Raw genomic sequence first — 21,499 nt, 5'->3', positions numbered from 1 at the left:
CTGCTGGCTGATCTTGGGCTAATCACAGATCTCTCAGAACTCTCTCAGCCCCACCTGCCTCCCAAGGCCTTTGCTGTGGGGAGGTGGGGGGGAAAGGGAAGGCAATTGGAAGCAGCTTTGAGACTCCTTAAAGGTAGAGAAAAGCAGGATATAAAAAGCAACTCTTCTTCTTCTTTGCTTTGGCTTTTCAGATTTCACCGGGCAGGACTTACTCACAGATTTCCACAGCTCCCATTTGCTTTGAATTGTTTAAATTTTTGAAAGAGCCAGCGGGGTGTAGTAGTTAAGAGAAGGTGGACTCTAATCTGGAGGGCCACATTTGATTCCCTGCTCTCCCACATGAACGATGGAATCTTGTCTGGTGAACCGGATTTGTTTCCGTACTCCTACCTTTCCGCTGAGTGACCTTAGGCTAGTCACAGTTCTTCGGAACTCTCTCAGACCCGCCTACCTTACAAGATATGTTTTGTGGGGAGAGGAAGGGAAGCTACCTTGAGACTCCTAGTTTGTGCACTCCAACACATGCCAGCTGGGTGACCTTGGGCTAGTCTCAGTTCTTCTGAGCTCTCTCAGCCCCACCTAGCTCACAGGGTGTTTGTTGTGGGGAGGGAAGGGAAAGGAGATTGCAAGCCCCTTTGAGACTCCTTACAGGAGAGAAAGGGGGATATAAATCAACTCCTCCTCCTCCTCTTCTTCTTCTTCTTAAGAACATAAGAACAAGCCAGCTGGATCAGACCAAAGTCCATCTAGTCCAGCTCTCTGCTACTCGCAGTGGCCCACCAGTCGTCGTCGTCGTCGTCGTCGTCGTCGTCGTCGTCGTCGTCGTCGTCGTCTTCTTCTTCTTCTTCTTCTTCTTCTTCTTCTTCTTCTTCTTCTTCTTCTTCTTCTTCTTCTTCTTCTTCTTCTTCTTCTTCTTCTTCTTCTTCTTCTTCTTCTTCTTCTTCTTCTTCTTCTTCTTCTTCTTCTTCTTCTGTAATGTTATAGTTTTCATTTCTTAAGTGCTGCCTTGGGCACCTTTACTCCGGAAGAAAGGTGGTGTGCAAATAATGCCGTTACAGCCATGAGGACAAGGAGGTTGCTTCTGTATTAAATGGTTGTTGAGGTTCTCAGCCCGCTATATCCAGTAACAAACATTCAGTAACAGATGTATTGTTGAATTCAGTAACCAACATTCCACAGGTTTTTCGTGTCGTCCCAGAATGAACACGCAGATTAAACGCAGCCCCTCCTGATTCTACAGGATGATCTCCAGCTCCGTTTGGGAGCCCTTTCTAACAACACACACATTTTCAAATTAAACACTTTCGCAACTATTTGGGGAAGAGGACACAGAGTGACTAAACCAGGAAGCTTCGGTCAGGTTTTGGGTTGCAACACCTAGTACGAAGGCTGCACAAAAGATCACCATGGAAACATCAAGATAATATTCTCTGTGATCGGTTTGCCATGTTGCCATTATTTAATGAAGACATAGTACTTTTCAACAACCCACGCTGCATCATGGGTTCAGTAGTCTTCGAGCTGCAGTCTTTTATTTTAATTCTTTTCATTATCATCGTATGAGGTATTTCTACAGAGAGTTCCTTAAACAAATTCCCTCCCATATAGATAAGCCAACTAGTGCTCTAAATCATTTGGCAAAATTGCATTCTTTCCTATAAATCCTTTTTTTGAAGGGGAGAGAAATGAACTAATTTTGCTTGTGCGTGTAATTGTACCCCATGGCGATGCTTTGCTGAGCCCCTTTCTACCACCATGCACCCCCCTCCCTCCCCAAAAAAAAGCATAGAGAGAAAGAAGTAGGAAAGGAGATTTTTACGCACCATCGGACTTACCCCGAAATTGGAAGCGGCAAAACGGTCGGAGGCAGAGACGTTGGTGGAGGCAGTAGTGTGAGCATAGTATGCATTGATGTTGGCCAAAAGGGTGCTCATAACTGCGGGCACCCCGGGGCACATATATTTGGAGGAGAGACAGGCAAAGTGCCTGCGGAAAGAGGACAAGGATAAGTTAGGGGCATGTGGGATTGAGCCACAGTTTTCAGTGGCTGAAGCCATTGTTGCCCTACGCTTCATACTCTGCCTTACTGAAATATCGATTTAATATGATTTTCCTGCAACATGAACTGACAAATGCCAGCAACCATGTGTGTGTAGCAGAGTGTCCAAACCAAAAACAGGCCAAGGGCAAAAAGGCCTGTTAGCAAAATTAAACCACTGAATGAGTTACTCCAGTTGGCAGAGACTGGAAGTCTCGTAGACATGTATCTTGATTACCACACCCTGCCAAGGTTGCTATAACACAAAGGAACTGGGATACACCTTGTCACAAGACTTTGCATTTTATTACCTTTAGCAAACCACCTCCTCGGCCAAATCTGCATGATACACCTGGACAGAGACTCTTAAAAGAAACTCTGCCTAAGCCATTCAGGACTTCCCCCGATTCAATCACAATTGGCTCTACTGTCCCAACATTTAGAAAACAATAGATGAGCTGCTAATTAGCTCAACCCAGCAATCCCTGCATGGAAATCCAGCAATCCCAGCATGGAAATACTCTAATCTGGAGGAACCGGGTTTGATTCCCCGTTCTGCCACTTACGCTGTGGAGGCTTATATGGGGAATTCAGATTAGTTTATGCACTCCAACACATGCCGTCTGGGTGACCTTGGGCTAGTGACAGCTCTATGGAGCTCTCTCAGCCCCACCTACCTCACAGGGTGTTTGTTGTGAGCGGGGAAGGGAAAGGAGTTTTTAAGCCCCTTTGAGTCTCCTACAGGAGAAAAAGGGGGGATATGAATCCAACTCTTCTTCTTCTTCTGTAGACTCCAACTTAGGCAAGCAAAGACTGCTTAATATTATTTCTAATGCCTTGGTGGGATCTTAGTATCATTACCAGCTGGCATTAATACTAACTATTTGTGTGGCTGCTGTGTTCTTTCTTTAAGAACTGCCTCAAAAAGGTCACTGGTAAGGTGGAATGTAATTTTCTTTGAACGTCAGCTAGACTGCCCCAAATTTTTATTTTTCATGTTGTTAAATTTGCTGCCCCGCTCTTCCAAGCCAAAAGTCGGGCTCAGAGACCATCTGGACTGAAGCACGGACAGATTCTAACTGTAAACCTTATTTTGATGGACTCACGTCATGGCCTGATAGATGGACTCCACCCCATATCTCATGGCAAACTCATCCACAATCTCTTGGGCCGTCTCATCGAAGTACACTTTCCACGCGTCGTCGCCCTTCGCGTCTGGGATTTTTACCACACCGTTGTTTTGGATGTCCGTCACAAAATGAAAGAGGTTCTAGAATGCCATTCCGAGGGAACAATGAAGAAAAAGAGAGAAATCTGAGTGAAGGAGGGCTCCCCAGAAGGAGAACAAGAAACAAAGGGTGGCATTTTGACATTATAACGATCCGTGATTTTATCAACCAAAGTTTGATCAACCTCCCCACCCTCCTAGTTACAACATCCATATATAAATGGTGCAACAAACTGGGGTTATGTCAGACGCCACCAAAAAAGTATTTTGAGCAAGTGTTTTCAGCTGGTTGTTCAAACCAACTGCAGTGTGTTGTGATGACTAAATTGGCACACAAGTGATTGTCAAGGAGTATGGCTCCTGGGGGTTGGCAGGACAGATGGAATACCCTCTGTGCGGGAAAACAGTAAGAGGACAGGAAGACATTGGGCAAATACAGAGCTGTAGCCAGGGGTTATTACTTGGAACTGTGTTAGGGCACGTGTTATTGCCTCTGCGCCCCCACCATTGCAACTGCTAAGCTACGCCCCCTCGTTGCTACACACCCTTTGATGTGCCCCCCCCTGGTGCAAGACATCCCCTGTCCCCTGGATGCTACGCCACTGGGCAAATATTATTGTCAACAAACCACACTTTATTGAGGGGTGTACAAATAAGCCCCCTTTCATTTGTTCTGGTTTTTTTACGACAGTGCTACTGTGATTGTATGGATACTGTTGCTGGTGTCATAAGAACATAAGAACGAGCCTGCTGGATCAGACCAGAGTCCATCTAGTCCAGCACTCTGCAACTCGCAGTGGCCCACCAGGTGCTTTGGGGAGCTCACAGGCAGGAGGTGAAAGCAATGGCCTTCTGCTGCTGCTGCTGCTGCTCCTGAGCACCTGGTCTGCTAAGGCCTTTGCAATCTCAGATCAAGGAGGATCAAGATTGGTAGCCAGAGATCAACTTCTCCTCCATAAATCTGTCCAACCCCTTTTTAAAGCTATCCAGGTGAGTGGCCATCACCACCTCCTGTGGCAGCATATTCCAAACACCAATCACACGTTGCGTGAAAAAAATGTTTCCTTTTATTAGTCCTAATTCTTCCCCCCAGCATTTTCAGTGTATGCCCCCTGGTTCTAGTATTGTGAGTATTGTCCCGATTCATTTGTTTATTTGACACACAGGTGGCGCGCGCCTGTAATCCCGGCTGATGGGGAGGCTGAGGCCGGTGGATTGCGTGAGCTCAGGAGTTCTGGGCTGCAGCGGGCTATACCGATCGGGTGTCCGCACTAAGTTCGGCATCGATATGGCGAGCCGGGGGGAGCCTCGGCCCGCCAGGTTGCCCAAGGAGGGGTGAACCGGCCCAGGTCGGAGACGGAGCAGGACACATTTAATTGATGCCAAAGTTATATCAAATAAACTGAATAAACTCAAGGAGAACATTCAATGCGAAGTAACAGTAAACGGAGCAACGTTGAAGATCCCATTTGTCTACTGGAGAAGCAAAATCTGAAAGAACGCGGGTTGTGGATCAAAACAGTGGAACTGAGAAATCCAGTTTCATACAAAATTTATTGTGGCATCTACAAGGGGTGCATGGATGGTGTCTGGGAAAAGCGATGCCTGCTGGCATCTCACTCACCTCATGGAGGCAGGTGTATTGCACATGGTATGGTGCCACTTTCTCCTCGCCTTTGATCTCCACGCTGATGTGCAGCCGGATGGCTCCAGACACCGCCGACTTGTCCGTTCGCTTGTCTGAACCAGACAGAGCAGAGGAAGCTGTTAGTGAGCTATTTGTTTGGCTGCTTGATGGACATTAAGCATAAGCATTTACTGTCATTATGCACGCACAACGAAATTTACAGCAGCATTCCTCGATGCACACAATTTCAGACTCATACCCCATCCTCACTTTCCCCTTCCTCCACCCATCCCTACACAGCCCCAAACACATCAACATGAAGCCCCGGAGTTCAGCATCGCCACAGCTCTAGAGTAGAAGCTGTCTTTAAGCCTCTTTGTCCTAGTTTTGATAGACCTGTATCGTCTGCCGGATGGTAACAGTTCAAAAAGAGAGTGTGCCGGATGAGACAGGTCTCTCAGAATATTTTGGGCTTTCTTTAGGCTTCGGGAATTATAGAGTTCTTCCAAGGAGGGGAGAGGGCAGCCGATAATCCTCTGTGCAGTAGTGATCAATTAATTCTGCTAGGAATATTTCGTGATAAGCCCACTGCGCTGCATCAAAAAGGGGGAGCTTTTCAGGAAAGCTTTCAGCCAGAGGGTGTTGGGACTGTAACCACCTACCGAGGTTGTACCAGACGTCCATCTCCCCGCTCAGCGTCCGCACCTCGATGATAGTCTGGCCCAAAAAGTCGTCAGACTCTCTCTTGAAGCGCTGCTTGACTCTAGACTTGATGTCGTCGTCTTCATCCCAGACACGGACTTTGATTCGGTCGGAAGAGTTATGGCATTCGCTGATGGAAGGAAACGGGCAATTTTTTTAAAAAATTTTTGTTTCAGGAACAAGACTTGCTCAATAAACCCAAAAAGATCCCTGCTGGATAAAACCAAATATCCATTTAGTTAATACTAGCCGTACCCGGCCACGCGTTGCTTTGGCCCATCTGGTGAAATGGGAAAGAAAGAAAAGTGACAGCACACGTTTTCCCCTCCCCTCCCCCTCCCTCCGCTAGGGTGGGTGGGCCATGTCCAGATGCCGGATCCCCTCCCTTCATAAGAACATAAGAACTTAAGAACAAGCCAGCTGGATCAGACCAGAGTCCATCTAGTCCAGCTCTCTGCTACTCGCAGTGGCCCACCAGGTGCCTTTGGGAGCTCACATGCAAGATGTGAAAGCAGTGGCCTTCTGTGGCTGTTGCTCCCGAGCACCTGGTCTGTTAAGGCATTTGCAATCTCAGATCGAAGAGGATCAAGATTGGTAGCCATAAATTGACTTCTCCTCCATAAATCTGTCCAAGCCCCTTTTAAAGCTTCCCTCCCTTGCATGTCACCCCTCACCCCCTCCTCCCTCCCTCCCCCTCCCTTGCATGCCATCCCTCCTTCGCTTCCCTGCCCCTTCCTTGCATGCCATACCTCCCTCCCTCCACTCCTCCCCTTCCCAGTGAAATTTGGAAATCGTACATGGATCGTAAATCGGAAATATTGAGATGAAATTGTAAAGTAGTGAGTATAGCGTGTGTTGCTGTAACGTCCACTAGATGGCACTTTTTTTAAAAAAGCATGTTTTTACCTGTCACAGGTGTGACACCTGTATCATAGTGTATAATAGTAGGTATATAAAAACACGCGCATATTCGCCTTTATAATAGTAGGTATATAAAAACACGCGCGTATTCGAATGCAACATTGTGTCAAAATTTCAAACCAATTGGTGAAGAATTGGAGATCTAAGATTTTGAACAAATGAACATTTACATTTTTATTTACATAAGATAACAGAGGTTTGGGACCTCTGTGTTCTTCCTTGTAAGTCTTCTGGGAGCATCTGTTTGACCGCTGTGTGAAACAAGATGCTTGACCACATGGATCATTTCCCAGGCCCAGCAGGGCTGTTTTTACGTTCACTTCTCACACCTGAGAAGCAAACCCCAAAGGGGGAAAGATTCAAATTGAACCAGTAAGCTTGCAAAGTTTGGCCCCATCTTTATTTCCATGCCTTTTACATGCCATGTCTCATTTCCATCTAGATCACAACAATGGCTCATTGACCTGAGCAGACACACCACTTGGGTGATCTGGCTTGGTCAACTGAGAGTAGGGCTGATGGAACACACCTTGATAAAAGTTAGAGATGGGGGGGAGTCACTGTCATGATCAGCCCCTGTTTAATCCTGCCATGTTTCACCTCCTGGCCAGGTCCTTGGAACCTGCTTCTGTTTAACCCCCCACTCCTCCGTCCTCCACCCTAAACTGGTTTTATTTTCTCAGACCCATTATCAGCTTGTTAGCCACCTGCGATTGCAGATCTCTCAGTAGCAGAGGCATTCCTCCCATTGGGCAAAGTGGGAAGTTGCCCAGGGCGCCACCTTGTGGGGGGCGCCAAAAATGCAGGTGGGATTTTTTTGCATTTTCAGTGTTTTTTCTGTTTTTGGCCTGCAGGGGGTGCAATTTTTAGGCTAGCAGCACCAAAATTTCAGGAATTTTTCAGGAGACTGTCCTAATGATATCACCCAGATTTGGTGAGGTTTGGTTTCGGGAGTCAAAAGTTATGGACCCCCTTAGGGAGTGTCCCCATCCCCCATTGTTTCCAATAGGAGCTAATAGGAGATGGGGGCTACATCTTTGAGGGTCCATAACTTTCAGACAGAACCAAACTTTCGGCTTCTAGGTGAAACATCATCAGTAAGAAACTCATGAAGATACTCTGAAATTTTGGTGCTGCTATCTTAATAATTGCACCCCGGACAACAGCACCCCCTAAATTTCCCCAGATTCTCCTTATAAATCCACCCCTTCCTGCCAATGCCTGTTTTCTTTCTTTCTTTCATTCTTTCAATGCCTAATAAAGGTTGTTGTTGTTGGGGGCGGGGATCAAACTCAGGTTTTGCCCAGGGCTCCAGTTTGCCTAGGTACGCCACTGCTCAGTAGTGTGGAATGTAGGTGGTTTTGATCCCAGTGGGGGAAGGCAGTTTCGCCTTAAAGCAGACTGTGGGACTGGAGAGGTGCCACCCCCACCCCCCTTGGGGTGCGGTTGGTAGGGCAGGGTGACAGCGTAGGGGTGACGAGGGGTATGCTGGTGCTTTCCATATTGACTATGCTTAGTTCTGACAAAAGAAGCCCAAATGCTCATTTTCTGATGCTCTTTCATAATCAAGAAACCAACTGGAACCAAGAGTCTTATTACTGAACGGTTCAGGGTGCGGCAGTCACTTACAAATGAAAGTTCTCCTCCCACACGGGGTTTAAATTGCCATAGATAGTTTTCGTTCTCTTTTTGGTCTTCCCAACCTGGACAGTGACGTACGGATCGCTGGAGCCAGTCTTGTCCTTCGCCTGTAAGCCTTGTGCACAAACAACTGCCAAAGAAACACACAGGTCAGGTCAGGAAGGCTCTGAATTGCCTGGGCTCCCCCAAACTATGCAAAACTGAATTATTCACGAGGGCTTTTTAGGGACTGCGTGCCGTGTTTTGTGGATCTCCCGATAAACAGACTTGAATAGAATCAAAGGCGTTTTCCAGACGGACATACTATCCCGGGGGAAAACTGGGATCATACATACTGGGTTGCGTGGACATAGGTAAGGGGAGGGGGTTCTCGGGTTTGAACCCCCCCATTCATGTCCGAAGCTCCGCCCCTCCGTTTGTGGGTTTTTAAAACATTTTAGTGCATTTTCGGTTTTTGGCCTGCAGGGGGCGCATTGTTTGGGCTAGCAGCACCAAGCTTTCAGGGATTGTTTGGGGGACTCTCCTGATGACACTACCCGGGTTTGGTGAGGTTTGGTTCAGGGGGTCCAAAGTTATGGACTCCCAAAGGGGGTGCCCCATCTCCATTGTTTCCAATGGGAGCTAATAGAAGATGGGGGCTACACTTTTGAGGGTCCATAACTTTCGACCCCCTGAACCAAACTTCACCAAACCTGGGATGTATTATCAGGAGAGTCTCTTATTGATACCACCCAGGCTTTGTGAAGTTTGGTCCAGGGGGTCCAAAGCTATGGACTCCCAAAGGGAGTGCCCCATCCATTGTTTCCAATGGGAGCTAATAGAAGATGGGGCGGGGCTTGGGGAGGCGTGGCCATGCCCTAGGGGCAGGTGGGGTGTGGCTCCACCCCCACCCCCCCTAAAAAATCTATACCTACATCCCTGCCGGGTTGTTTCTATCTTGGTTTCTCCCTTCACATGGCTGCCTGTTATCATATTAAGATCGGGAGGAAAAACTCCAGGTAATTATGCACGAGTCCCTGGGGTTTTTTTTTTCATTTTCCATGCCAACGTTTCTTTTTTCCCAACATTCTGATTGGCTGCAGCTGCGGGACGGGGGGAGCAGGCAGGAAAAATAAACCGGTCCATCTCCCGCGGTGTTTGCATGGGAGTGGGATTTTCAAAAGAACTGCCGATGTAGTGATTCAGGGCCAGAAGCCATGCGGAAATCATGCTCAAACTGGGATGTTTCACCTCCCCATCCCAGGATATATGGTCCGTGCGGAAAACGCCAAAATCAGTTTATTGATCAGAACTCAAACTAGTTAAACTTCAATGATTCACTGCCAAGGCTAAACTTTTGCACCAAACTGTCCCAATAAGATAGCGCTTCCCCTCTCTCTGGCCCTTTCCGCACATGGGCAGAAACAAACCTCCACTGGCATAAATGATGCCGGTGGAGGCTCGGGGGCTGTTCGCACTGTAGCGTGCGAGCACCCCCAATTCCTCCCCAGCAGGAGAGGCGGCTCCACACAGAACCATCTGTCCTTCGGTCCCCTCCACTCACCTCTTCTGGCTGCGTTGCTCTGGAGGGCTGGAGGGACATGCCCACACTACCCTCCGACCTCCAGGGGTCAGAAGGCAGTGTGGGCGTGTCCCTCCAGTCCTCCAGAGCGATGCTGCCAGAAGAGGTGAGTGGAGGGGACGGGGAAAACAGCGTCTTCCCACCGGTGCTGTTCACACTGTGCCGGCAGGAAGATGCTGCTTTGCAAAAACCTCATTCCCTGAGTGGGGTTTGAAAACAGCGCCTTCACACTGCTTGGGGTGTGTGAGGACGGTGCTGATGCGATGCAGCAGCGCCGGCCATGCGAACCCCTCCCCAGGGACGCAGTTTTTAGCGTCCCTGGGGCGCTGTTATCCGCCCGTGCGGAAACAGCCTCTGCTCCATTACTAGGCAATAGCTTCCCCACTACTCTCCCTCATCCTTTCTCAAGTTTGCTCCTGCTCCTGAGGCCACACTCCCTGATAACAGACCAGGTGCACCCAGCCTGGGAAAGGTGTGTCATTAAGCCCATGCAATCCTACATAGCAAAGCTTGAACCTATATTCTAATACACATTACAATCAGGAACAGTCAGGATGGCACAAACTCCTGTCCTCCCCTGGAGCTATGGCAAGACCCAAAAGCATAGAGGCAGGTCTTGACACTGGGGTCAGAACTGCTGTATATAGGAACTGTGGTCTATACTGCTTACCGTATATACTCGAGTATAAGTCGACCCAAATATAAGTCGAGGCACCTAATTTTGCCCTCCAAAACTGGGAAAACTTATTATTATTATTATTATTATTATTATTATTATTATTATTATTATTATTATTATTATTATTATTATCATCATCATCATCATCATCATCATCATCATCATCATCATCATCATCATCATCATCATCATCATCATCATCATCATCATCACCACCACCACCATCATCATCATCATCATCATCACCGCCGCCGTCGTCGTGGTCGTCGTCGTCATCATCATCGTCATCATCGTTGTTGTTGTTGTTGTTGTTATTATTATTATTATTAATTCAATTTGATAAACCGCCCTACCCCCGAAGGGCTCAGGGCGGTGTACAACAAGTATAAGTCTAGGGTGGGAAATGCAGCAGCCGACTTTCCCTGCCCACCTCCATCCGAGGCCCCATGAGGTCTCCAATGGAGGTGGGCAGGGGATCTCTGCAGCCTGCGCTGGGCTCGGCTCCAGCCTGGATCTGAGCCTGGTGCAGGGTGCACCCTGGGCCGCTTCCCCTCCCCACCTCCATCCGAGACCCCGTGGGGATCTCTGCACCCTGTGCTGGTGAAAGGCGCCTTGCTTCCCAGCATGGCAGCGAGAGCGAGGAGGCTTTGAAAGCTGCCTCACTCTAGCTGCCATGACAGGGGGAGTGAGGCGCCTTTGAAAGGCTCGCAGAAGCCGGCTGCCTCCTTCCCGCCATGGCAGGGGTAGTGAGTGGTCTTTCAAAGCCTCCCCTATCTCGCTGCCATGGCGGGAAGCGAGGGGGGTGTCAAAGCCTTGCAGAAGCTGGCTTGCGGTCAGAAGCTGTTACCTGTGATGCTGATCTTGGCCGACCATTTGGAGGTGCCGTCTAAGACGCTCTGCTTGACGGCCTTCATCTGCTGCGTGTGAGTGGTCTTGGAGACCGCAAAGATCTCCTGGATCAGTTCAAAGATCTCTGGCTTATTGCGTTCCCGGATCTTCATGCGGTCTTTGAGCACCATGATGATATTCTGCGTCCGGTCCTCGGCTCCATGCTTCGAACTTTTCTCTGCCGCTCCTGAAGGCACAAACAGCAGGTGTCATGGTCTAAAATGGTCGCTTTTAAAACTTAAAACGGCACCTTTAAAAAGAGGAAGACTCCACCTGAGATGAGTTACCTCAAGGAAGGAAGCCAACATGTCCTGACGCAGATAGCCTTGCTCAGTTTGCGAGAAATGAGCAAGGCCATCTGCGGTAGGATCCGTTGGAGGTCTTTCATTCACAGGGTCACCATACGTTGGAATATAGCCTGACAGCATATAACACGCACAAAACTATTCATTCATTCATTCATTCATTCATTCATTCATTCATTCATTCATTCATTCATTCATTCATTCATTCATTTATAATCATTTTTATATACCGCCCCTCCCCCTAAGGGCTCTGGGCGGCGAACGACACAATAACAACAATTCAACAATTCACATTAAAACCCCATTTAAAACAGCGGATTAAACAAATTTATCTTGGCATCCAGCATAAAACTTCATAAAACTGCATAGGCCCACCCTGGGAAGAACAAACCCAGAGAGTTGGGCCCCATAAAAATTAAGGGTCCAGAGTGTAAAAGGGGGGGGGGAAGAGGAGGGCGTACATCAGCGGCCGGCCTCTCCAAACGCCCGGTGGAACAATTCGGTCTTAAAGGCCCTGTGGAACTCTCCAAGATCCCGCAGGGCCCGGATAGCTGGTGGTAAAGTGTTCCACCAGGCAGGGGCCAGGGCTGTAAAGGCCCTGGCCCGGGTAGAGGCCAGCCACATCATTGAGGGCTAGGGACAACCAGCAAGTTGGCCTCTGCCGAACGCAGAGGCCGCACAGGGACATATGGGGTAAGACGTTCCTGAAGGCCCTTCTTGGAGTTTTCTGGATGGCCTCAGGAAAGTAACTCTCTTTTTCTGGACTTCCATTAGGACTATTGGGATAATAACACTTCCCTACCTTGTTGGACTGATTAAAATATTTTTATCCCACCCTTCTTCCAAACAGTCCAGGGCAACTTACAACATCCTCTTTTTCTCATTTTATTCTCACAACAAGCCTGGACGGTTGGCCCCAGATCTCCCAGCAAATGTAATGGCAGTTTGGGGATTTCCCCCCCAAATCCTAGTCTGGCACCTCTAACCATTACTCCACACTGATTACAGTAAAAATTACAAGAGAATGCATTAGAAGAACCTCTCTCATTTCGAAACACAATGTAAAGGTTAAGTATTATAATGAGATCCATCTGTTCCTAGAGTGATATCATGGTTAAGAGTGCTGGATTGAGAAGATGGAGCCCTGGGTTCCAAACACCATTCAGCTATGACGCTCACTGGCTGACCTTGGACTGCTGTAGGATAATCTGGAGAACCAGGGCTGATTCCCTGCTCTGCCACCAAAGAACTCTCAGAGAGCCAGTGTGGTGTTGTGGTTAAGAGCAGGTGCACTCTAATCTGGAGAACCGGGTTTGATTCCCCGCTCTGCCACTTGAGCTGTGGAGGCTTATCTGGTGAACCATTTTAGCTTGTGCACTCCAACACATGCTAGCTGGGTGATCTTGGGCTAGTCACCGTTCTGCAGAGCTCTCTCAGCCTCACCTACCTCACAGGGTGTTTGTTGTGAGGTGGGAAGGAAAAGGAGATTGTAAACCCCTTTGAGGCTCCTTACAGGAGAGAAAGGAGGGGATATAAATAAAAACATGTTTCCAGATATCGACCATAGGTTTCCATAATAGCCTCCCCTTCAGGTTCTAACCAGAGTCAACCCTGTTTAAATTCCAACATTTAATGAGAATGAATAGACAGTCTGGGGTACTGATCCAGTGCAGGTGAGGGAAACAAGAGATGGTTGAATTATTGCCTTCCACCATACCCTGGACAGTGATGGTCTCCTGCCCGAAATTTTTATACACGGGTAACCTTGCTTGGATTCTAACATCTAATGTGATTGGGCTAGCCTGGGCAATCCAGTTCAGGGCCAGATAGTTCATAGGGATGTGCAAAGATGTATATCTTGTTTCTTTTGTTTTTCACATCTTTTGCCGTAACCCCTTCCATTTTGCCCACCTTCATTGCTGCCATCCTTGAATCCTTTCGTTCTTTGACATATTTTTTTAGGCCTTTGATGGGGGGAAAAAGGCCATTCAAAATGGTGGTCAAGAGGAAAAATCCAGCGCTGTATTCTTTTCATTCAAACTACATGTACCAGGTCCATATTTACCGGGGATGCTTATTTGGGGCTAATTTAAGAGGAAAAATTCAGTGCTGTATCTGTTTCATTCAAATAACGTATATTCAGTACATACGTATTTACCGAGGCTGCCTTGCTGAGGGTAATTTAAGAGGAAAAGTTCAGTTTTGTATTTGTTTCGTTCAAACAACGTACATTTGGCACAGATCTATGGGTGCTGCTTTGTTGGGGGTAATTTAAGAGGAAAAATTCAGTGCTGTATTCGCTTCATTCAAACAACATATATTAGGTCTATATTTACCAAAGTTGCTTTGTTGGGGATATTTTAAGAGGGAAAAAATCACTGCTTTATTCGTTTTGTTCAAACAGTATACATTGGGTACATATTTATTGAAGCTGTTTTGTTGGGAGTAATTTAGGGGGGGAAATTAGGTGTGGTATTCATTTCATTTGAAAAATGTAAATTGGATATATATTCACTGGGGCTGTTTTGCTGGTGGTAATTTAAGAGGAAAATTCGGTGCTGTGTTCGTTTCATTCGAACAACATATATTCAGTACATATTTACCTGGTCTGCCTTGCTGAGGGTAATTTAAGAGGGAAAAAAATCATTGCTTTGTTTGTTTTGTTCAAACAACATACATCGGGTACATATTTATTGGAGCGGTTTCGTAGGAAGTCGTTTAGGGAGGAAAATTCGGTGCAGTATTTGTTTTATTCGAATAATGTAAATTAGGTCTATATTTACTGGGGCTGTTTTGCTGGTGGTAATTTAAGAGGAAAAATCCAGTGCTGTATTTATTTTATTCAAACAATGCACATTAGGTACGAATCTACTGGGGCTACATTGTTTGGGCTCAAATACTATTTAAAAAGTGCACAGTTTACGGGACAATTTGGTGCAAGAAAACAGGTTTGCTTTCCAGGAGAGACACAACGCTGAAAGGGCGACTTGGTGAATTGAAGAAGCGGAGGAGGTTAAGAGCTCATGTATCTAATCTGAAGGAACCGGGTTTGATTCCCAGCTCTGCCGCCTGAGCTGTGGAGGCTTATCTGGGGAATTCAGATTAGCCTGTGCACTCCCACACAGGCCAGCTGGGTGACCTTGGGCTAGTCACAGCTTCTCAGAGCTCTCTCAGCCCCACCTACCTCACAGGGTGTTTGTTGTGAGGGGGGAAGGGCAAGGAGATTGTCAGCCCCTTTGAGTCTCCTGCAGGAGAGAAAGGGGGGATATAAATCCAAACTCTTCTTCTTCTTCTTCTTCTTCTTCTTCTTCTTCTTCTTCTTCTTCTTCTTCTCCTTCTTCTTCTTCTTCTTCTTCTTCTTCTTCTTCTTCTTCTTCTTCTCCTTCTTCTTCTTCTCCTTCTTCTTCTCCTTCTTCTTCTTCTTCTTCTTCTTCTTCTTCTTCTTCTTCTCCTTCTTCTCCTTCTCCTTCTTCTCCTTCTTCTCCTTCTTCTTCTTCTTCTTCTTCTTCTCCTTCTTCTTCTTCTTCTCCTTCTCCTTCTTCTCCTTCTTCTTCTTCTTCTTCTTCTTCTTCTCCTTCTTCTCCTTCTTCTCCTTCTTCTTCTCCTTCTTCTCCTTCTTCTTCTTCTTCTTCTTCTTCTTCTTCTTCTTCCTTATATTCCATTCATTCCAAACACATGTTGGCTTTTAAATAACTCTCTCCGTTCCTTGCTCCCCCTCCATTCCTTGTGTGTTCAACGCCCAAACCCGTTCTGACAACTCACTTTGCAGGCAGTCGGCATTCAGGAGATCTTGGCACTTCTCGTGACACTTCACCCCACATTCGGTGCACCGCATCCCTTGGCGTGCAATGCCCCACAGCAGGCCCTCGCACTCGTAGCAGTAGGTAGGTGTGGTGGCCGTCCACACCTCAAAGTTGTGGGGCGTTGTGGAAGAGATGGGGTAGATTAAGGCTTGAAGGGTCTTCTTGTAAACGTGGTTTTTCTACAGGGAGAGAACAAACACAGTCACACGTCCACACTCTGTTTATGGCAGGGGTAGGGAACCTGCGGCTCTCCAGATGTTCAGGAACTACAATTCCCATCAGCCCCTACCAGCATGGCCAATTGGCCATGCTGACAGAAAGCGACGATGAGGAATTGTGGATTCCTGAACATCTGAAGCTGATTCCTAGTTTATCAATATTAAGCAGTCTACAATAATTCAGAAAAGATGAGGATGATTGTGAAGAAATCCTAAAACCTTGCTAGGACTCAAGAGTGTCACCTAGAGCATCTGGAATCTTGGGCACCTGGGGCTTACATTGGAACACAGGTGTCACATTCGCGGCCCTCCAGAGGTTCGTGAACTACAATTCCCATGTTTTGCCAACCATGTTGGGAGAATGCAGGATGGGGTGGTTCGAACCTCTGGAGGGCCGCAGGTTCCCTACCCCTGGTTTATGGCATATTCGCAGTCTACAATAATTCAGAAAAGATGAGGATGATTGTGAAGAAATCCTAAAACCTTGCTAGGACTCAAGAGTGTCACCTAGAGCATCTGGAATCTTGGGCACCTGGGGCTTACATTGGAACACAGGTGTCACATTCGCGGCCCTCCAGATGTTCCTGAACTATAATTCCCATCAGCCCTTGCCTGTATAACCAATGCTCATGTTGGGAGGGACGGATGGGAATTGTAGTTCTAATTTATCTGGAGGAGCGCAAGGAATTCCCTGGTTTATGGCATGATACTAGCAGATCTACAATAATTCAGAAAAGATGAGGATGATTGTGAAGAAATCCTAAAACCTTGCTAGGACTCAAGAGTGTCACCTAGAGCATCTGGAATCTTGGGCACCTGGGGCTTACATTGGAACACAGGTGTCACGTTCGCGGCCCTCCAGATGTTCCTGAACTATAATTCCCATCAGCCCTTGCCTGTATAACCAATGCTCATGTTGGGAGGGACGGATGGGAATTGTAGTTCCTGAACATCTGGAGAGCCGCAGGTTCCCTACCCCTGGTTTATGGCATATTCGCAGTCTACAATAATTCAGAAAAGATGAGGATGATTGTGAAGAAATCCTAAAACCTTGCTAGGACTCAAGAGTGTCACCTAGAGCATCTGGAATCTTGGGCACCTGGGGCTTACATTGGAACACAGGTGTCACGTTCGCGGCCCTCCAGATGTTCCTGAACTATAATTCCCATCAGCCCTTGCCTGTATAACCAATGCTCATGTTGGGAGGGACGGATGGGAATTGCAGTTCACGAACCTCTGGAGGGCCGCACGTTTGACCCCCCCCTGCACTAGAATAACGTATTCATTAACATTCCACATTGGATCATCCTTCTAGAGTTAATCCCTTTTGGACAAAAGTCAATTTGGTTTGGGCCAAAACCACCGATTTGCCATGGACGTTATTAATTTAATTAATGAAATGTCTATACCACTCCTCTCCTCTTGGACTCAGGGCGGTTTCCAGCATAATTTACATAAAAACACAACAATTATAAATATCAACTATGTAGTAAAATTCTTTAAAAAGTGTACATGCATATTCTATATTGAGCCCTTGTAAATCATAGGCTGATTCCGCATGGGCCAAAAACAGTGGTGTGAAAAATGATGTGAAAATGGTATAAACCCTTTTATACTACTTTAAACCCTTTTACACCATTTTCACACCGTTTTCACACTGCTGTTTTTGTGCCATGCGGAATGAGCCATAGAGAGGCAGACAAAACAACTTTACTACCTCATAACAGGGGGCGTTCCTCGCGTCATAGGGCAAACTAACCCTAGACACATATTTGTTTTCTTATAGACTGTAATCAACTGTAATCAACAATTCATCTTGACATGCAAATAGAGTGAGAAAGACAAGGTAATAGTATTCTTAAAAGTATGGCCGTTTATGCACTCAGGAATTCTCCAGTTCCCCAGGAGGTCTCAAGTCACCACCTGCAGGTTGGTAACCCCTAAGCAAATCCGTGTATGCCAAAAGGGAAGGAGGTGAGTCATACTTACTAGCTCTTCATTGTTTAAAGTGCTCGATGCGAGTGCTGACGTGATACCGGCTTTCCTGGACTGGACCAAGGACTGTCGGAAGAAAGGGTAAACATAAGAACATAGGAACATAAGAACAAGCTAGCTGGATCAGACCAGAGTCCATCTAGTCCAGCTCTCTTCTACTCGCTGTGGCCCACCAGGTGCCTTTGGGAGCTCGCTTGCAGGATGTGAGAGCAATGGCCTTCTGCGGCTTTTGCTCCCGAGCACCTGGACTGGTAAGGCATTTGCAATCTCAGATCAAAGAGGATCAAGATTGGTAGCCGTAAATCAACTTCTCCTCCATAAATCTATCCAAGCCCCTTTTAAAGCTATCCAGGTTAGTGGCCATCACCCCCTCCTGTGGCAGCATATTCCAAACACCAAAAAAAAGTTAATGGACAACCTGTTGGGAAAGCAGCCAGCGACAGTGGAGGCCCCCTTGGCTTGAGAAGATATAACGTTTGCATCAACTGAAAGATGACTGGAACGAACTACGCTGCTCCCAATTCTGCTCCCTTGAAGATTGTCAGGAAATATTCCCTACACATGCAAATACTTGGCAAATATACTCTGGATTGCTACCTATTCACCTGATATTCGATACTCAGTATTAAACATTTGAGTTGGGAGGGAAGGCAGCATGGTATAAACCTACCGTATATACTCGCATATAAGTCGAATTTTTCAGCACTTTTTTTGTGCTGAAAAAGCCCCCCTCGACTTATACACGAGTCAGGTGTATTTTAAAAAATATTTTAGGGTTTTTACTTTGTTGACCGCTGGGGGTGCAGTTTTTAGGCTAGTGGCACCAAAATTTCAGGGATTTTTCAAGAGATTCTCCTGATGATACCACCCACGTTTGGTAAAGTTTGGTTCAGAGGATCCAAAGTTATGGACCCTCAAAGGGGTGCCCCCATCCCCCATTGTTTCCAATGGGAGCTAATACTAGATGGGGCTACATTTTGAGGGTCCATAACTTTTGACCCCCTGAACCAAACTTCACCAAACCTGGGTGGTATCATCAGGAGGGTCTCCTAAAGATACTCTGAAATGTTGGTACTGCTAACATAAACATTCCTCCCCTGACGAAAAATCCAGTTTTGAAGGATTTTAACTCTTGTGTTTAACTTGGTTGCTGGTTGAGCTAAAGTTTTTGTACTTTTAAAGTTATTGTTGAGACCACATCAGATGAGACCACTACTTCCAATTCGGAGACAGTAAAGGTAGATGAAACGAGGCAGGGATTAATCTGACAGGGGTGGCCAACCGATGGCACTCCAGATGTTCATGGACTACAATTCCCACCAGCCCCTGCCACCATGGCCAATTGGGAATTGTAGTCCATGAACATCTGGAGCGCCATAGGTTGGCCACTCCTAAGATTTCTCAAAACTGCTGTTGGCCCTAAGGAACCACTGGGCAGTCTGCCAAACACAAACGGGGTCCTAGTGGATCAGACCCAAGCTCTATCCAGTCCCCCATCCTGTATCAATTGAATGAATCTGGGAAGTCCATGAGTATCAAGCAAAGGTGTGCTATGTACAAACACAGAAACAACAAAGACGGGCTGGCGAAATATTCATATGCATGTAATAGTATAATCATTCATAAAAAAATCAATGAAATGTACATCTCAGAACCTTCCTACAAGTTCTTTACACTCCTGTAATTTACTCAATGGTAATTCATCATTCTAACAACAAATTCTATTTATAACGCTTATAACAATTCATAATATAGCTATTTCAGTTCACTTATAGGAAAGAAAGTCTCCATAGAACAGTAAATAAGCACAACCAAAAGCTCATAGGTGGAACCTCTCCACATTCATGAAATGATTATACCAGACATTCTCAACCAGGGTTCCATGGTACCCTGGGGTACCGTGAGCATGTCCCAGGGGTACCGCGGCAACAATACTGCCCCCCCTCATTTTTGTGGTGTCTCCCACCGGCGCCAGCAAGGACATGGAGCTGACCCATGGGGCAGGGCCTGCCACAAGGTCAGCAGCCGCCACCACCCCCAGTACTTCCCTTCACCCTGGGAGGGGAAGGTAGGGGGCGTGGCAAGCAGGGGCAAAGGGAGGGGAAGGTGGAGGGTGGCGGCAAGGGTACTGTGAGATATGAAGAGTGAGGTCAAGGGAACCCTGACCTCGAAAAGGTTGGGAAACACTGGATTATACTATTACACACATATGAATATTTAGCCAGCCCGTCTTTGTTGTTTCTAAGTCCATGAATATGGCATGAGGAACTTCTTGTTTGCTGGAGCAGAGTGCTCTTACCAATGGAGGCTCTGTTACACTATCCTGATTAACAGCTATTGATAGATTGATCCTTTACAGCAATGCATGAAAAGCCTCAAGAGATCAGACCAAGGGCTGGGATTCTGACACTCATCTACATCAGCAATCTTTTTAAAAATCAGAATTAATAGAATTAATAGAAAGCATCATGAAGACATCACGAAAACACCTGAGATTCCAGTGGCCACTGGACTAGAGTCAGCACCTGGCCAACGTCGGATTCACCCGCTTCTTGTGCTTCCCATTAAAAAGCTAATCTTCGTAACCAGTTCCAGATTGGATGGACCTTCCAAGCCCACGAGAAAGAATGGCAAACCCAGGATTTTTTTAAAAAAATAAGGAAAGTAAAGGGCAGTACTTACCATAGCCTATCAAACATTTGGGCAGCCGAAAAGGAGCAAGATTAGGAAGAAAGGAAAAGCAGTTAACACACAAGCAACTAGGCAAATCGTAAGGCAAGCCTTTCCTCCCTAGCTTGACCCACGATAACAAAAAGAGCGCTAAGATCGACAGAGATCTGGATAAATTGTAACCTGCTTCTAAATATAGGTTAGGTTGGGAGTCCTGTCTCTCCCAAATGACATATTTTCACGCTTTCTGTAACATGGTCATCAACATCAAGTGCTTAGGCATGGGTGTCAAACTCGCGGCCCTCCAGATGTTATGGACTACAGTTCCCATCATCCCCTGCCAGCATGATGCTGGCAGGGGATGATGCGGACTGTAGTCCAAAACATCTGGAGGGCCGCGAGTTTGACACCTGGGGCTTAGAGCAAGGCATTAAGCAGCTGAGTTGTAAGTAGAGTGCTTTGTTTCCCTTGGGGATCCTCCAAAGTTTCAGCTAGAGCAACTTCCTCAACCTATCAATGAAGCTTTTTTAAAAGAAAAACCAATTAGCTGTAAATCCACCTTCTGCGTGGCGCCAGCTCCAGGCGGCCCTTGGCAAAACGGCACACGAGTGTTTCCTCTTCTTTCCAGGCACAGCAGATGAGAGTAGGCAGGCCATTGGTTCTATCACTCTCACTGCACTCTCGGACAGGAGAGCAAACAGTGGCCAATGGCCAAGAGCAACCACCGCTGGCAGTGGAAGAGGAGAAAACACTGGCAAAGGAAGGAGGAAGGGGAGGCAGGCCCACCACTAACACCCCACTAATGCTTCCATAGGCCTTTAACGTTTGACCCCTGCTGGAAGTCCTGCTCCCGTATATTGTGAATGTAGCTGTCTGTCTGGCCACCGAGGAGTCCCCCTGCATTCCCTTGGAGGTTCTCCAAAACCCTAGCCTCAGCCTCTTCCTGATGTTGTCAAGGAGAATTCGTGAAGACGCCTCAGCTTTTGGCTGGGAAGCAGCACCCATGTTTGTCTCAAGTCAAAGGGTACCCACAGTGATCCCTTCCTCCTGATGGGGACGCATCTCTCTACATCAACCGGGGAATCCTTAGAGTGGGAAGAAGCCCCCCAGAGATGGCGAATATTCATGTACGATCAGAGCACGGATGGAAGGGAGCCAGAGGGTGACTGCCTTCTGGCCTTCAGGGGGATACTGTCCAAGCAGAGTTAGACGCACCATCTATC

General features: G+C 47.0%; 1 protein-coding gene across 1 annotated transcript in view; it reads right to left on the bottom strand.

The window, feature by feature from the left end:
- The window catches only part of LOC125433265 (protein unc-13 homolog A-like), a 126,853-nt gene extending 105,359 nt beyond the window's left edge, over window positions 1-21,494 (bottom strand). Inside the window, exons 1-10 of the mRNA XM_048497766.1 lie at window positions 21,408-21,494; window positions 21,100-21,219; window positions 17,601-17,672; window positions 15,353-15,572; window positions 11,245-11,472; window positions 8,146-8,287; window positions 5,556-5,725; window positions 4,891-5,006; window positions 3,145-3,308; window positions 1,836-1,986 (exon numbers count right to left, since the gene is read on the bottom strand). Coding sequence (XP_048353723.1) covers window positions 1,836-1,986; window positions 3,145-3,308; window positions 4,891-5,006; window positions 5,556-5,725; window positions 8,146-8,287; window positions 11,245-11,472; window positions 15,353-15,572; window positions 17,601-17,672; window positions 21,100-21,219; window positions 21,408-21,494 — 1,470 coding nt within the window. The remainder of the gene's footprint in view (window positions 1-1,835; window positions 1,987-3,144; window positions 3,309-4,890; window positions 5,007-5,555; window positions 5,726-8,145; window positions 8,288-11,244; window positions 11,473-15,352; window positions 15,573-17,600; window positions 17,673-21,099; window positions 21,220-21,407) is intronic.
- Window positions 21,495-21,499: the final 5 nt, after the last annotated feature.

This window comes from Sphaerodactylus townsendi, linkage group LG05 (genome assembly GCF_021028975.2).
Source record: "Sphaerodactylus townsendi isolate TG3544 linkage group LG05, MPM_Stown_v2.3, whole genome shotgun sequence".
NCBI lineage: Eukaryota > Metazoa > Chordata > Lepidosauria > Squamata > Sphaerodactylidae > Sphaerodactylus > Sphaerodactylus townsendi.
Note: the sequence above shows the minus strand (reverse complement) of the source record. Positions and strands in the feature narration are given on the sequence as shown.